At 35.2% G+C, this 17,585-nt stretch overlaps 1 protein-coding gene across 1 annotated transcript; it reads left to right on the top strand.

The window, feature by feature from the left end:
• The first annotated feature begins 4,167 nt into the window (after window positions 1–4,167).
• LOC116127081 (flowering time control protein FY-like) lies at window positions 4,168–15,810 on the top strand. Its single transcript, XM_031412752.1, is given in 21 exon segments — window positions 4,168–4,457; window positions 5,127–5,218; window positions 6,619–6,687; window positions 6,837–6,941; window positions 7,695–7,790; window positions 7,892–7,974; window positions 8,086–8,157; window positions 8,239–8,336; window positions 9,577–9,612; window positions 9,615–9,635; window positions 9,731–9,794; window positions 9,855–9,992; window positions 10,125–10,162; window positions 11,350–11,428; window positions 12,647–12,652; window positions 12,654–12,694; window positions 12,697–12,739; window positions 13,268–13,348; window positions 13,700–14,237; window positions 14,740–14,988; window positions 15,569–15,810. Coding segments are annotated over 21 exon segments (2,175 nt in total). The 5' UTR covers window positions 4,168–4,279; the 3' UTR covers window positions 15,617–15,810.
• Window positions 15,811–17,585: the final 1,775 nt, after the last annotated feature.

Genomic DNA, 17,585 nt, shown 5'->3' with positions numbered 1-17,585 from the left:
CTAATTAGCAGGAAAAGTGGGGAGTAAATTGAAAGGATTTTTCATGGAGAATATGTTGCTATGGGGGTGTGTTTGTAATGAATCAAAGGATATAGATAGAATTCCCAAAGAAGAGTAAGGGCAAAATGGGAAGGCTTGTGTATAAATTTCATTAAAAGGAATTAAGACATTTCAAAACCCTTCATTCTTCTTCTCCATCGCCACTCTCCTCTCTTGCTTCCTCTCAATTTCTCTTTCTTTTGTTCAAGGAGTTTTGAAGGGCTTTTGGAGTGATTAAGGGTAGAAAATCAATCTAAGGCACCCTAAGGTAAGAATTCTTGCTTTGGTTGTGAAGCTTTGTGAGTTTTTGTATATATTTGATTATTGAGGGTTTTGTTCTTTTGGTTAAGAGTAGAGAAAAAGTCAAGCAAACCAAGTGAAAGGAAGAGTTAGTGAAATCTCTCCATAACAAGGTAAGTAAATCCCAACCCAAGTTGAGATTTGAGAATTTTCTTGATTAGGGTTTTGATAGCAATGATGTATGTATGTGATATACATGTTATATGCCATGTTATTGAGGCTTAAATAGAGATTTCTAGTGCTTTGTGATTGTTTATGCCTTTCAAATATAAGAAGTGAGTTGTGGGTTGGAAAGGTAGTTGGAGATGGAATTGAAGGGGTATTGTGGAACCCTTTTGGAAGTGTCTTTCTTTGGCAGGTTATGTGGCTATGTGAGGGGCATTCTCCCCATTTTGGATGGTTAGAGAAAGATTTAGAATTATTGTTATAGTAGAGTTTTATTATGCACTTGAGTTGTTTGATGAAATGCCTAATAGAGGTTTGAGTATGAGTAGTGAACCTTAATTCTTGCAACATTGCATGTTGGCATTTCATAAGTGCATTAGTGGAGATGAACCATCCATAGGCATTAATTGTGCATTGAGAAGTGACCTAAGAAAGAGTAGGAAACTTTGTGTATGCACTTGCTCTATGAGTAGAGAACTTTGTGGATGCAACTACTCTAAGGGTAGAGAGAATGAGAAGTGCTAGAGTGGAGTGAATGAGAAGAGTAGTAGAAATGGGTTGATGCTTTGTGATCATCACCCGACAGTTATGAGAATCGGGTTGATGCTTTGTGATCATCACCCGAAAGTTATGAGAATCGGGTTGATGCTTTGTGATCATCACCCGACAGTTATGAGAATCGGGTTGATGCTTTGTGATCATCACCCGAATAGCCATTAGAAATGGGTTGATGCTTTGTGATCATCACCCGATAGGTATTAGAAACGGGTGGATGCTTTGTGACCATCACCCGGTTAGTTATTAGAAAAGGGGTTGATGCTTTGTGATCATCACCCGATATTTATTAGAGATGGGTTGATGCTTTGTGATCATCACCCGACAGTTATTAGAATCGGGTTGATGCTTTGTGATCACCACCCGAATAGCCCTTAGAAATGGGTTGATGCTTTGTGATCATCACCCGATAGTTATTAGAAACGGGTGGATGCTTTGTGATCATCACCCGGTTAGTTATTAGAAAGGGGTTGATGCTTTGTGATCATCACCCGACATTTATTAGAAATGGGTTGATGCTTTGTGATCATCACCCGACAGTGATTAGGAACGGGTTAATGCTTGGTGATCGTTACCCGAAAGTCATGAGGAACGGGTAGGTGCTATGTGGTCTCCACCCGATAGTTACGAAAACCGGGTAGGTGCTTCGTGATCCCCACTCGGTAGTCACTAAGAACGGGTTGGTGCTGTGTGAATTCCACCCGATAGTCATGAAGAGTGAGATGGTGCTGTGTGAACGCCATCCGGCCGTACCTCCGGTAAGATGAGGCCATGACGTTTAGTAGGAAACAACAGAAAGTGTGAGGAAAGAATTAAGAGTAATACATACGGGGATAGACAGATAGAGGGTTTTACTTACTGAGCATTATTTTGTGCTTACCCCGTTATTTTCCTTTGTGGATGCAGGATCTAGGTGACGATGCAGTCGGAGGGGCGTCGGCAAGTGAGGAGCAATAGCTACACTGTTTCCCCTGTTTTGTCTTTTAAAATGGCATTTTTGTAAATGACGTTCTTTGTGTATAAAAGACATATGACTTATAATGAAAAGAAAGTTTTTGGGCCCAATTTTCTATTGTTATTATGCATGCATTGTACTAGATTTCAGCAGTTGTTACAAAAAGCCTATTCCATATTGGAATAGGATTAACCCTGTTCCTTAGTGGAATAGCTTAATTGGTATTTATTAATTAATCATAATAATTAATTAATCAATTTACATATTAATATTAATATATAAATTTATAACTTTGCAAATTTAATTCCAATATAAATATTGGACATAGGCAACAACCTCAGCAAATTTAATTGTACAATAAAATTACCCAAATACTCTTTCGCCAAAAAAGACGATAATGCCCTTTCACTACGAAAATGCCCCTATTCATTATAAACCTCGAACTGCCTTCTAAGTGTGTGACTTGTAGGCTCCTTATCATGTTGGCAGTGAGTAGTGATGTGATTAACTACCAATTAATCGTCTCCTACACACATACCAAAATTGGCCTCTAGCAAGACATCATGGTCACCCAACATGAAGAGATTAGCGAAGAACTGATACCTGTCAATAGTATGGTTACCGTGCAATCAAATTCTTTCACCATTTGTTATCCCATCAGGTTGAGGTATAGAAATAGTGTCAATCTCAGATGTTATTCTGATGCGTTAGAATCTGATTATTGGGTTAATGACCACATTAGAATTGGATTGAGCAACAACTCAATCCTACTATGACCATAGATTTTTGTGTCATATCCATTTAACCAAATTGCGCAGTGGGATAACTTTCTCCCATACCTAGGAGTGATTAATCTTTTATTGATCCACCATAGCCGCAATATACTTCTCAATGCAACCAATCACTGCTGTACTGATAGCCCTAGATAGGACTACGTTAGACTAGTGTCAAACTACACTAATATGTATACAAGATGCTCTAGTGATCTCAAATTTAAGGATCACATGCATCATCATCCGTTAGAGGATTTATTCCATAGACACTAGGGTTACCATCTATATGAAATCCTTTGGTGGGTCAGTCCAGTGAACTTGTAGACAACAAGCACCTATGTGTCGCACCAAGTTATCACCAAACAACTTTTACATATGAGATCTGTCACTACCTTTCTGTAGGGTCGTTCAACGCTATGATAACCTTATCGTATTATCTATGCCCTTGGTCAGAATAATACTAAGGCTACGTATATTTCTAGAATAGCTATCATATATGATTATAGAGTCCTCACAATCAAGATTTACAACACTTGATCCCCCCGTCACAGTTTTACTATTCTAAGGACATATATCATTACATATAAGAATATGATTTACATGATATAGAAGAATACCTTCATTTGATTAACATAATATCATGTTGAGTCAAATATGATTGACTATTGGGTATCAACTCTAACAATCTCTCACGTGTACTATAGTCAATCATTCATATATACAACATCGAATGACGCTAAGCACTTATCATGCTTCTAGTGCTATAGAGCTTTCCTAAACTTTTTTTCTTCTTGTTCGGATATTGAAGAATTAGGATTTTAGGGCTTAGGCTTTTTCCCTATTCATTTTTTTTTTTAAGATATTAATTCATAATTCTCTTGAACAATGAGGTTTCCACTTTGATCGTTAACTAATTGCATTTTCATAATGGAACTCGATATTCAAGATACGCTGACTCGGATCCCAAATCATTTTTTGACTAATCCATTATTTTTAATATTAAATATTAAAGCTACTTAATTATAGAATTTTTGGTCATATGGTTGTTTACTTAGATTTTCATAACCTAGTTCCAACTTGCAACCAACCCTGATTCATGTTTTGTGTTTATTCATGATGGAGGGTATTGGAGAAATTTTAGCTTTTAAGTCAGGCATATTCTATTAGTTAACAGTTTAGAGACTTAGATAAAGCCTAGAGGAGATGTGAAAGACAATTTAATGAAACGTGAGACCATACAGCAACATGTATTGGGCTGGGATTTAGGGAATTTTATTATTTAATTTATTATATTTTACTCTCTTAGTGTAAGTTGTCAAATGTCCAAAATACCCTCAAGCTAATGTCCATTAACTTTCTGGCAACCGGGGGAATTTTTCCTTCTTTATCTGTTATTTCAGACACTCCATTTCCCGCTTTCGTCAATTTAGGGTTTAGGGATTTTGATCCCACACCAAAATTCTGCCTATCACCGTGCACATTTCCGTTGAAAATGATGTACGGTGATCCTCACCAGCATCAGCAGAATCAGCCGCAGCCTGGTGGTGGGGACCACTTCCACCGTGGTCCACCCCCGCCAGGTCCGCCGATGATGCGTCAGCCGTCTGCCTCCTCCACTACGCTCAACCCCTCCGATTATCATCACCCTTCCGCAAACCCTCCCTACGAAGGTACTCTTTAAACTCTAACAGGGACTTGTGTGAATTGGGTTTTAAATTTTACGAATAATAAAAACGAATTAAATTCAGCAACATTCAGTGGTGTGTAATTGTAATAATTTCGGTAATATTTTTCAGCATTTTTATTTTCTTTTTCCTTTGTGTTTGTGGATGAAAGAGGATTAGAATGTACTTTTGTTAGCCATTTTTTAGGAAACAAGTGGGTGTAGACTCACTATATGCAGTGTTCGTTTGTAAAATTGGGATTTTGGCGGTTTGTTGTATGAAGTGATTTGATTGCATCGATGATGTCGCCAAGGATAAAACGGCATGGGAACTAATGGGATTTTTTTTGGAGATGATGCTAATAAGAAATAAGAGAAAATTGGGTTGAGATTAGGTTTGCATTTCCTTATAAAAGTGAATAAAAATTTTGGTCTTTGCTACATGGGTAGTTTTGTTAGATACCGTGCCTGATTAATGAAGGTTTGGGGTTTTTGTTTTCCTCTGAGGATCATTTAGCAACTTGAGCTTCAAATTTAGGTAGCCCCGAAGGCTATAAAGATGATAGTTTTTCTCATCAATATCTATATCTTGAACTTCAATTGAATTTTGGCAGTCTACGTATACTGGTTGTCTGTGTGATTACTTGGTTTCAAATCAATTGTATTGTTGTTGTAGCTCATGGCGATAGTTTTGCTGCAAAAAGAATGAGAAAGCTTACTCAGAGGAGAGCTGTTGATTATACTAGCACTGTTGTGCGATATATGCAGGTATTTATTTATTTAGTTATTTATCTAATCCTTTTTGGACTTCTTTCTGATGTAGCTGCCTTTAGGAGCTCCTATGATTGGTCCTGCTGCATTTCCGTCTGATTTTGGATGTCTCTAGTCCTCCTATTATTCTTTTCACTATCGGATTGCATAATGCAGAAGTCAGTATTTAATTTAAAATTAATAGGATTTTGTTATTAGAGGTTCAGGAAATTATTTAGTATTTAAGTTATTTTCATTTTAGAAACTTAGGGTTGTTCCTTATATTTTTTTTTTCTTGTTAGGAAATGATTATCTTTCTTATTAGATGTTGATTTCTAGTTCTGTATTTGTTTAGTATTGATCTATATAGTGAGGGCATTAAGCTTTGTTTTGATATAGACATTGATTGATTGATGATATACTGAAAATTTGATCACTGTCTGAGTTATCTTCTTGCTAATTCTCTTTTGCGTCTTCCCCTGTAATTTATACTTATTTCTCTGTCTCCTTCGCCTTTCTGCCTTCTGTTCTACATCATTGTTTTTTTTCATAGGACATCTAATTTTTTTATTATATACTTCTTTATAAGTAGTAATTCTTTTCCTTTTGTCAGTGTAGAAAAAGTTTTAGAAATGGTTATTGGCTATTTTCTTCATTTTTTTGAGATAATTTTTAAACTTCTTGAACGCTTTTGTGAATTGTTATTTACTAAAAGTTAGTTCTGTTGGGCGCTGTTGATCATCTAGGTTGGACATGTCTTGGCAATCAGTGGGTGTTAATACTTCTGTATCACCAATGTAATTGGATTACATAATAAAGCAAAAACATCTTTTTTAAGGACAGATGATATTGGGACCACTTCCATATCATATATGATGTTCTGCTTTGCTAATTGTTGTTTGTTTATGGGGAATTATGTCTTAGTTTTGAAAAAAAATCATTTATAGGAAAGTATATAACGCTTTGTCTACAGGAAGAAGGTAAAGTAGTATTTACATGGACCCAAGATCCGCTGTCAGATTTAAAATAAATAATCCATTAGTCTCCTAAATCAACACGTGTCCTTCATTTTGTAAGATTACAAAGGTCCAATACATTATTTTGTGTTGTGTAGATTAGATTTTATGTCATGTAAAATTGTATCTTGAAAGCATATTTGTGCAAGGGCTTTGATTGGTTATAAGAGAATGCTGGTATAAGTTTTTAGTGGTTGTGGACTACTTTGTTAGATATTGGAGGATTTATTAACTATTCGTTATCTCTACAAGGAGTACATCTGTTGCTTTTGCTTGTGCTGTCTGTCTTTATTTTCCTTTTTAGTTGCATATAGTTTTCTACAGAAGTTGGTTTCAAGATTCTGGTTGTCTTATGAATTTTGCCGTTTGAACTGTTTTAATCTCATACCAATACTTTTGCAGGTCCGAATGTGGCAGCGAGATTCAAGAGACAGGACAGTCCTGCAACGTACCCCAGCAGCAGCAATTGATGTCAGTGAACATTTTCACCTGTATTCTATCATTTTTTGTATTGGAGAATATGGTTTACCTGGATCATGATGGTGGTAGATTTCTACTCTAAGGTTGGATTCTGTGCTTACTTTTTGTGAAGGCTTATCTTTCATTGATCCTTGGTGCAGATGTTACCTACAGTTGCCTATTCAGATAATCCATCAACAAGCTTTGTGGCAAAGTTTGTTCATACATCTCTAAACAAGAATCGGTGTTCAATTAACCGGGTTTTGGTAAGCTTGATTAGACAAGGTTTCTTGACTTTTGTTTTTTGCTGGATTATTTTTCATTATCTTTTGTGTATAAAGTTAAATATGCTTTGCTCCTCTTTCTGTTTTGATTATGTTGATTAAATTTATTTTTCTCTTTGGTAGTTAAGTTGTTCTGGTATTGATCCTAATGAAGGCAATATTCTATTGTAACTATGGTCTGTGAGATGATTTTTATATGGAAACAAGGAAATGATCCATTTTAGGCGAATCATAGTTGTAATTTGGCAATGAACATGGGGAAACCTGTTGAATCAAAAGACTTCATACCTTTTTCCATGTTATAGTTGCCGAACGGTTTGTACACTGTAATGTTATAACACAATATAATGGTAAGATAGTCTTCCTCTTGGGAGTTGAATTGACTCCAAATATTTTAGCCCCAGGTGCTATCCCTGTTCTCTGATTAGACGTATTAGGGGCTACCCTTATGATGCAAGGTAATAATTTTTTTTCAGTGATGCAAGGTAATCATAGGTGGAAAATGTGGTGGAATGGCAGCTCCCACAATTCTATTATATGTTTAGTTATGTAGCACGAGCACAAAGGTTTTTATGCTACTGTGTATGCATATATTTTACACTGCATTTCATTGGGATTTGCAATCTGTCTTAAGCATGATATACTTTATTATTATGTTGTTTTGATCTATCTCTGACTGAAGTTTTACCCTTGAAATGGTTGCTGACATTTTTTAATTTTTCATTTAATTTTTAGTGGACTCCTACTGGTAGACGTCTTATCACTGGATCTCAAAGTGGAGAATTTACTCTTTGGAATGGACAATCATTTAATTTTGAAATGATTCTTCAGGTACATAATCTAGGAAACACTGATACTTCCACATAACTAGAACAAGCTAAACTTATGGCTTTTGGTAAAATTTTGAATATTAATTATCTTTAAATGTTCAGGCCCATGATCATGCAATTAGATCAATGGTATGGAGCCACAATGACAACTGGATGGTCTCTGGTGATGATGGGGGTGCAATAAAGTAATTATATCTGTGAAAATACTTTCTGCTGCTATATATTTGTTATTTACATGTCAAGTAGAAACATTTATATTATATTGGTGTAAACATGTGTGTGGGGCAACATTTTAGGTATTGGCAGAACAATATGAATAATGTGAAGGCCAATAAATCAGCTCATAAAGAATCAGTCCGTGATTTAAGGTGGATATTTATCTTTATGTTTATATCTTTTTTACTCGAGAGTTTGTTCATGAAGGATTTCTTAAGTAACATTTTGAACAGTTTCTGTAGGACAGACTTGAAGTTCTGTTCCTGTTCAGATGATACCACTGTTAAAGTTTGGGACTTTGCTCGGTGCCAAGAAGAGCGGTCATTAACTGGTAATGTGCCTTGACTAGTCATTTTTTTATAATGAATTTGCTATCTCAATTTGGTTTGTTTCCTGAAATGAAATTGTTTCACTTATGCTTGAGATGTAGAATTCTAGTGTTCTGCCTTAAAACAAGTATCATACTCATAATGGGTTATCATACTCAGATTAGTTTAATGATTTAGCATCCTAGTCTTCGGGCTTTTTGGGGATTGATTGAAGTCATGAAAGATCTATCAATTTATTTCACCCAAACATTTGCATACTAATAAGAAAAAGCAACTCAATACAGAGCATAATAATGAATCCTTGTCTGAAATTAATAATTGTAATTCTCTCAAAGTTCTGAGGAATAATCTGGGTTAGGAAAGTGTGCACACAGGTGTAAGTTTCTGGTGTGTAGCTATATTTTTCTTTTTAATAAATTACGAAAAAGATGCCATGAGATTTAAGTTGGTCGCATGCTCAAAATGGGAGTGCAAGGAATTGAGTGGAGAAGGTGTTAGTTCATTTTGGTTCTTTACGATTTCAACTAACCCTAGGACTCTTATCTGTAAAGTTAACTAGAACGAAGCGAAGATTTGTATCTTTTGGTGGACTTCAAAGAGAATAAAAATTCTTTCATTTTGATTACTGGCACTGGAATTAAAGCTAAAATTAGTAGAAACTATGCATGGTTCAATAAGTGCCACAATACTCAATAGGATATGCACATGTGCATTTATTGCTAACATAACTGTACTTGTGTCTTACTTTGCCAGATACTACGATGGACCATTTTTTATAATTTGTTTTTGGATATTTTTAAGTTTAGAATTTTATATTTATATATTTATGTCGTTGGAATGGAAAATATATGAAAAACCTTTTGTTAACAGCATCTTCTTGTATAAATGCATGACTCTTCTAAATCTTTGGGTTTATTAGAATTTTTACTGTTGTAATGTGCGCTTCTTAATTTTTAGTAAGACAGTGTACTCGTTTTTGTATTTATTTTTAACTTTGCCTACTGTTCTCTTTTTTTTCTTCATGGAGTAGTTGTGTCAGTGAATCAGATCACACACAATTGCTTGTTACATCTAGGATTTACATAACAAACAACATATATTACTGTCAATAGTCAATTTCTTATTATTATATTTTATTGAAAAACCATGTGTAACGATCTGGGAAATGCTTACTGCATGTTGTATTTTGTTAAATGTGCATGAAGTGATCTAAGGCTATCTATATGATTTGAACTCAGGCAGGCCATGGTTGGGATGTGAAAAGTGTTGACTGGCACCCTCAAAATCGCTTCTGGTTTCAGGTTTCTTATCTTTTACTCTTGTGAAACCTTTGTTGAGGTCTTCATATGAGTTTCTATTCAATGCTTAATACTCTTTAAGTAACATGTTTTTTCAGGTGGAAAAGACAACCTTGTGAAACTTTGGGATGCTAAAAGTGGGAGAGAGCTCTGCTTTTGTGAGTATCTTATCTTACAGACATATGTCATAACTTAGTTTAAAAATTGAATTATTTTAACAAGCAATTCTTCCTTGCGTCATGGCACAAAAATACAGTACTTGTGTGAAGTGGAATCAAATGGTAACTGGGTGCTAACTGCTTCCAAGGATCAAATAATCAAGGTTTCCTCCTTTCAATCCTTTTCATTTAAAGTTGTGAAGTTTGAATTTTGTTGTTTGATTATTTTCTCTGATTTTTCTTCTTTTCCTCTTTTTCTGATGTTTTACATTTCTTTAAATAATTGTAATTGCTGTACGCTGACACTTACACTTTATGCCATAAGAGCTGAAAGAGCTTGAATCTTCCGTGGACATCGAAAGGATGTGACTGGTAAGTGAAAATTATTATCCTAGTGCTATCTCATGTATGATAATGTCTAAAAAATTTTTAACCAGCAATTAAAACAAAACTGAAATGGTTATATGGGTAGATGCTATGTGTTCACTGTGATTTATGTACCCTGAAGAATTTATTGATGTTGAGAAGTAGCATTACATGCAATAAAGAATGACCCATCTGCTTGATTGCGCTCAAGTACAATATGTTTGCATTCAAGTCCTCACTTTCATCTCTGTTGTCATGACCATAATCGTAGTGTTTAAGACATGCAGGTAGGTATTGAATTTTTAATCATTATAACTTATTCACTTTTACCTCTTATAAATTCTTATGGACCTTTTTCTGATCTTTTATATAGATCCTCTTCTTGTGGACAGTTTTATTCATTTTTTGGCAATTATTCTTTTCTATCAATGATCTATTTGCTTTTGCTTAAAATAAAGAAAAGAAAGAGAAGAGAAAATCTCATGGCCTCGAATGAGGCTTTTATGGCTGATATATATATGAAGTGAAGAAAAGATCTACAATTGCTAGAAGTCTTATATGTATACTTGATTTAAATGATGGCTTAGTCTCCAGCTTATCTATGGTTACACTAGCACTCCTGAGGGCAGGTGCTAATTTTTTTTCTGTCAAGTCGGAAGGGAAATGGCTTTGCAGTGGAAGTAGAATAAGGTGTTTGTATTCATGGCCATGTCTGTTCCACCTTCGATTGAGTTACTAGGTGTGGACCAGCACAACATATTATAGCTATTTTTTACAGGATCCTGGTCAAATGCTAATATTATTGATAATTTAAAGAGTGAGAATAAGGCGATTGTATTCATGGCCAATCTGTTCCACACTTCTGATTGAGTCACTATTCACTACAGTGATAGACGAATTAGCTTGATCTCCTGCTGAAGAAGTATGGGATTGGATTAGCAAGAGGTCTTTCCTGTGGACCTACTCACAACTAAAGCTATTATTTTAGAGGATCTCTGGTCATAATACTAACATTATATGATCATTTAACATATCTTCATCGTTTTTTTTGAATGTGTATTAATAAGTTCGAGTATGTGTTATTTTTATATGAATTTTGTTTTGCTACAAGTGTGATTGCTAAGCATAATATGTTTTTTTGGTTATTTTTTTTAAGGATGATACTTATGGCTTGTCTTCTTATAATTTTCTAGCATTGGCATGGCATCCATTCCATGAAGAATACTTTGTTAGTGGGAGTTTTGACGGGTCCATTTTCCATTGGCTTGTTGGGTAAATTCTATTCCTGATCGATAACAGTGTTTTACTGGTTGCTTATTTTTTTCCTCATCTATGCATCTGGGGGCTTTACATGTTATGGCTTTTTAAAGTTTTCATTACTCTTGACTGTGTATACTACCTAATTTAGCTGGTAAGGTCTCATGTGTTTACAAGAGTCTGGAGATCAAATTTTGCTCGCACCAAAATTTTGTGGAGATAAGACCAAGAGACAATCTATGTAATTTTTATGTTTCATCTGAAAATCACCTAATAAGCTTTAAGACTTGAATTTAACATTTTAGTCTGCATTCTTTGCTTACATAACATTTATTTATTTTATTTTTATAGTGAATATATTCTATTGCATCTAAAGTTTCAGAAAACAAATTGTTATTAAGACATCTTTTATAATATTATATATATTATATTATATATATTCTTATTTTGGTAGTTTTCTCTTTCCTAGTTGAACTTATTTCTTTTTCTAATTATGATTTGGCCAGTATAAGAGCCTAATACATTGTTATTTTTGGACTTCAATATGAATATTGGCTTTCTCCTCAAGTTTCTATGTTTCTCTCCTTAGTCTGATTTTTTCCCCATTTCTTATCTCTAGTTCTTTTCTCGATTTCTTGCTTGCTCCCTCTAATTCTATACTCCCCCCTCATCACTAAATTGGATAACAACTAATTAAATTTAAGTTCAAATTCCTGATAGGCATGTGTTGCTTACTCCCGAGAGACATACAAATATAGTGTTTTAATATAATTCTTTGAACAGTTTAATTGAGAAATGTTTCATTTTAGAGAGATATTTATTTTTCTGTATTTGCTTCATCAAGTGGATAGTGGCGGGTTAAGGATTGATTGTTTGAATGGATCTTATTATGTAAGCTTTAAATTTTCGCACTACTGTGCATTAGAAGAAATAAACAGAATAACTATGGTTTTGGGAAGAAATACTTTCTAGGATTGTGAGAATGCTACTAACCTAGTGTGGTTGTATGCTTTCTTTGAGTCATAGGTTAGAGTGCATTCTGTTTTGGAGTTCAATGAGTTCGCTAACTTTTTTCCTCGATTATTGACCCTTTTTGGTCTGTTTCCAATGCTGAGTATTTTTCTTTATTTTTATGGTATACCTGTTCTTCTGATATAGTCATTGCATTTACTTCTTGAAGAGCTTTATTAAAACTTAGTATTTATAACAAGAAAATATTTTTCTGATTCACAGGCATGAAACCCTCGGTTGAAATTCCCAATGCACATGATAACAGCGTTTGGACCTGGCATGGCACCCGATTGGATATCTTCTTTGCAGGTAGAGGCAATCTTTGTGTTTTATTTTCAACTTTTGTTTTATAAAAAGAGTTTCCTGTTTACCAGATGTTTGGAGACATATCAGTTAAAATTATTGATTATATATTTATTATTCAACACAAGCCTTTTTGCTCCTTCATGTGTTTGTATCTGCCATGTCCTTTTTTTGTCCTACACTTCAGGATTTTGTGTCCTAATCATTTTGTTGTACAGTCTCAAGCATTGTTCAATGACTGTTGGTACAGCAAATTTAAAATGCTTTGATAGATCTCATAATGTTCACGATCTCTTTGATACTTAGCTAAATTATGGCAATAATGAGCCGATTTCCAGCTCTGTGAGTAGGTTTGCCCTCTTTTGTTTTATTTCACTCTTAACAGGATCTTTGTCTATACACATATGAGGCTATTCATTGTTTCTGATTTGCCTACTACCTAGTGGACATTTATGTGTTGGTTTTATCTGTTGTGAGTACTTTTCATGCTTGGGCTACCCTTTCCGCTTCTGAACTTGGTTTGCTTCTTTTGCAGTGGAGCAATGATCACACAACAAAGTTTTGGTGTAGAAATAGGCCAGGAGATTCTGCTCGTGACAAATTTAGCATTGGTCAGAACCAGTTTGTTATCTTTCCACCTTGCACCCTGCTTATGTTGTTTTTCTTGAAAGCTGTTTGGTTCAAATTCTGTAGATCTGAATTGCAGAATGTAACCAGTGGCAAATCAAGTTTAGTGATATTCTTCGAATTTTATGGTGTTTGAGGGGGTATTGATAATATAAACCCCTTATCTTCTTCTTTGGAAGCAAAGGATTGCTTAAATGGTGTTTTTTTTTTTTTTTGTTTTTTAAAATCTGATTGACCACTTGACATGCTGATGTGCTATCTTGGTCAATGCCTGCAATCCTATGAGTTTACAACAGTTTTTTTTTTTAAACACAAAAAATTGAATAGTTGTACAAATTTTTCGTCAGGTTATGGTGAACAAAATGCTGCTCTTGCTGGTCAAATGCCTGGGAATTTTGCGGTTCCTGAAGCACCAACAACTCCAGGACCATTTGCTCCTGGACTGACTCGAAATGATGGAACCATTCCTGGTATTGGAGTTGCAATGCCCTTAACTATTCCAGCATTTGATTCATCGGCTCAAGGGGAACAAAAGCAGCCTCTTCCTGTTTCAATGCCTTTAGGAGCACCTCCTCTCCCACCTGGTCCACATCCCTCTCTTCTTGCTGCCAATCAGCAACAACAGGGATATCAACAAAACCCACAGCAGCAGATGCCGCAACAACACCAGGGACACCCTCATCAAATGCCCCCTATGCCTATGCAACCTCCAAATATGCCACAACTACAGCCTCCATCCCATATGCCCTTGCTGCCCCATCCTCATATATCTCGCCCACCACCCCAAATGCCCCAACATGGCATGCCATCTCAAATCCCATCTTCGATGCCAGGGTCGTTGCCTGTACCTTCATCACATCCAATGCCAATGCCTGGTCCAATGGTATGATACTGTAATCAGCTCTACCTTTCCTATTTTCTTCCCCTTGAACCAAATTTAACAATCAGTTCAGATATTCTTATCTTAGTATTTGTTTTAGGAAAAAGAGGGTTCCTAGTGCTACTTGTGACACACTAAAACCAAAGATGCAGCAAATACTGGTGCTACATGATCAAAATTTTGCTAGCATACTTGTCACGTCTTTGACAGTTTCCATTTGAGAGAAAATCCAGTTGCTGATGATTTAAATTTTAAGAAATAACAAAGTTGCTTGAAACTATAAAATGACTTTTAGAAGATCAAAAACTATGAAATATTCGAGCAAAACTTCTCAAAAGATTTTCCTTCATTGTTTACTTTGGTTTGTTATCTGAATAAGATTGCCGAGGACAATAGATATTGGGAGGCATGGCCTCTGCAAGTTTTCTGTAAGCCAGTTAGGTTTTCTCCTCACTTTGTTTCAGACAATTTAAGATGCTGCTGATGAAAATTATTCCAAGTGCAGGGGATGCAAGGTACAATGAATCAGATGGCTCCATCTATTCCACAAGGCCATTACATGGGAATGAATCCAATGCACTCAGGATCCTTACCCACTAGTGGTGTGCCTCCTGTTGGGGGCTTTCCAAATGGTTTGCCAAATATGCAAGGCCCATCGAATGCAAGTGGAGCACAAATGTATCCACAAGGTGGTGGATTTAATCGTCCACAAGCAGGACAAATGCCAATGATGCAAGGGTTTAATCCCTACCAGGTAAGTCATAAGTTTGTTAGTGTAAGGATCTACGCTTTGAAGCTCTTTGAGAAAGTTTTCATGCTTATTATTAGGTTTATGCATCTGAATTTGCGTTGGTGGATATGAATCTCTAGTGTATGAACTGGATGAGGTGTTTGATAGTCAGCATTTTCCCTGAAAGACGGTTCAATTGAACTCATAATTTGACCAGAATAAGTGTCTGTAACTGGAGCGAAGCTGATTTTCAGCATATATGTGAATTAGTCCAAATCATTGAGACCTGAGATTGCTGTTATGGATACAAATCACTAGAGTCTAGTGTGTTGAACTGGATATGATGTCTGATTTAAGATGGTGAAACTGAACTCATACATTAAATAGAATCAATTTCTGATAAGTGATACTGAAAAGTGATTTTTGGGGTACTTTTTTCCTTTTGTAGATAGACATTATTGTTTACGACGCTGAAATTAATTTCCGTCATAACTTTGAAATGAGTGGGAGTTCATATGTGGGTTGTACTGGAATGATCATGCTTGTATAATTATTATCTCGCATGAGTTTTGAAGATGCTAACCTGTGGTTTTGCTTATTGCAGTCTGGTAATCAATCTGGTATGCCGCCACATGGTCAAACGCCTCAGTAGCATATTCTTGTGCTATATATGATTGCTTCACAGAGTTGCTGCCGTCTAAGACTGATGGAGAAGCAATCTGTTTTTCTCGTTCTGACCTGTATTCATGTTTCATTCATTTTGTTAATTTCCCCCTTTGCTGTAGCTATTATGTTGTTACAAACTGAGTGAAATATTCAATGACATGGCGTTGGTTTAGCAAATTATATTTATTCCACATTTTACTGTCAGGCATGTTTCGAATTTAGTCTGTGTTGTGGTGGGCTGTGTGGCCTTTGCTCTGGAAATTGCATTAGTTGTATACTTGAAGATTTTTGGGTTCGTATTCAAGTTTTATCACGTATTTGCAATATTAAAATTAGTTTCGTTAGCGATTAGTTTAAAGTATAGATTTGCAATATCAAGAGAGTACAAATTAAGAGGAAGTGTAATATTGAAGGGAGATTTTTATCTAAATAAATAAGGTGATAAGAGTTTAGAACATTGTTTTAAAATCCAGCCATGGTCGGTTCAATCGAGACCCAGGGCTTTCATTGGGCTAGATTACCCATTCACTGTTTACCAAAAACTTTATAAATTGAGATGATGATCGATAAACAATTGAAGGTTGGGATCTTGGGGTTTTTTAAGAGAAAGTGTTGGTGAGTGCAAAGAGTTGATTTCGGTGAGTGAGTCAACTAGAAATCAAAAAAAACTGGTGTTGATAATAATCAACTTTTATCGGTGATTGACAAGGCAAACAGGGGTGGGGTGAGATGGGTTTTGGTTAGGAGGTTGAGAGGAGTATTTTCATGGTGATGGGGAGGGTGATTGACGTCAGTAGTGGTGAGATTTGGCTGGGAATGTTGACATTGGTGTCGGTGAGATGTGGTTGAAATTGAATTGATTTCGGTTAGATCTTAGATAGGTTTTCTAGGGAATGGGTTCAAGGGATGATTGGGATTGCATTTGGTGTGTCTTTGTTGCCAACCAGTCAACCGTCAATTTGTATTTGGAGTGTGTTTGCTAAATTTTAAACTTGTGGGGACTTTTGGTAATTTTTAGGGGTATATTTGTAAAATTTTAAACTTTTTGTCACCCGATTTGACCGATCTATCAACCCGATTAAACTAGTCAACCCGAGACCCGACAACTTTGCTGGGTGTCACCCCATGTTGGTTATTAAAACATTAGTTTAGAAAACATTAGAGCTAGGTAGTTGTGAAGAAATGCCACTTTTTTCTCAAAGAAATCCATTCGTAAATAATTTACAGCCTGGGGGAATTAAAAGGAAAAAGAAAAAAAATAACTCACATCAGGTAAGCTATGTAAAGAATAGGAAATCTCAATATTAACATGATGGAGAATAAAATTTATTCGGTTAAAATTGTAAGTTCATGTATGAAAAGAATCAAAATTTGTGAGAAGTTGATATCAGCAAGGCCTTCTAATTATTGTAAGTTGTTATCAGGAAAGAGTCTAAATTAGCATTTCTCCAATAAAATATTTTCAATCATGGAAAAATCCTGTTTTATATTCAATTGAAGTCAGTAATGTACGCTTCTGATTCAAGCATTGAAACTTGACTCTATTTCTGAAATATTCATCTTCAAGCTTGAAAAGAACCCATTTCTCGATATCAGATTCATTACCTGAAATATTCTTCATGCATGAAAAGACTCAAATCAATTTGATGGAAAAATGGAAAATATAACAAATTTGGACTTGGAAAAACATTTTCTTTATGATTTTATTTGCCCCACTTAAGATTTTATTAATTGGCTGTCTATATAGCTAGCAAATTTAATTATTTTCCAATTAATTTATTTCCAAGTACAGTATAATACCAAACTCTACGACAGTATAAGGGAGTTCAGAGATGCAAGAGAATGATTGAAATAAGCTAGTTAGGTTTGACACACGACAGAACATAGTATTAGATACATTACATAGCACTAAATAATATAATACAATATTTGGTAACAAATTTGCATTGTGTTAA

Source organism: Pistacia vera, unplaced genomic scaffold, assembly GCF_008641045.1.
Source record: "Pistacia vera cultivar Batoury unplaced genomic scaffold, PisVer_v2 Contig189, whole genome shotgun sequence".
In the NCBI taxonomy this organism is placed as follows: domain Eukaryota; kingdom Viridiplantae; phylum Streptophyta; class Magnoliopsida; order Sapindales; family Anacardiaceae; genus Pistacia; species Pistacia vera.
The sequence above is the reverse complement of the archived record's forward strand: the minus strand, read 5'-3'. Positions and strand labels throughout refer to the sequence as shown.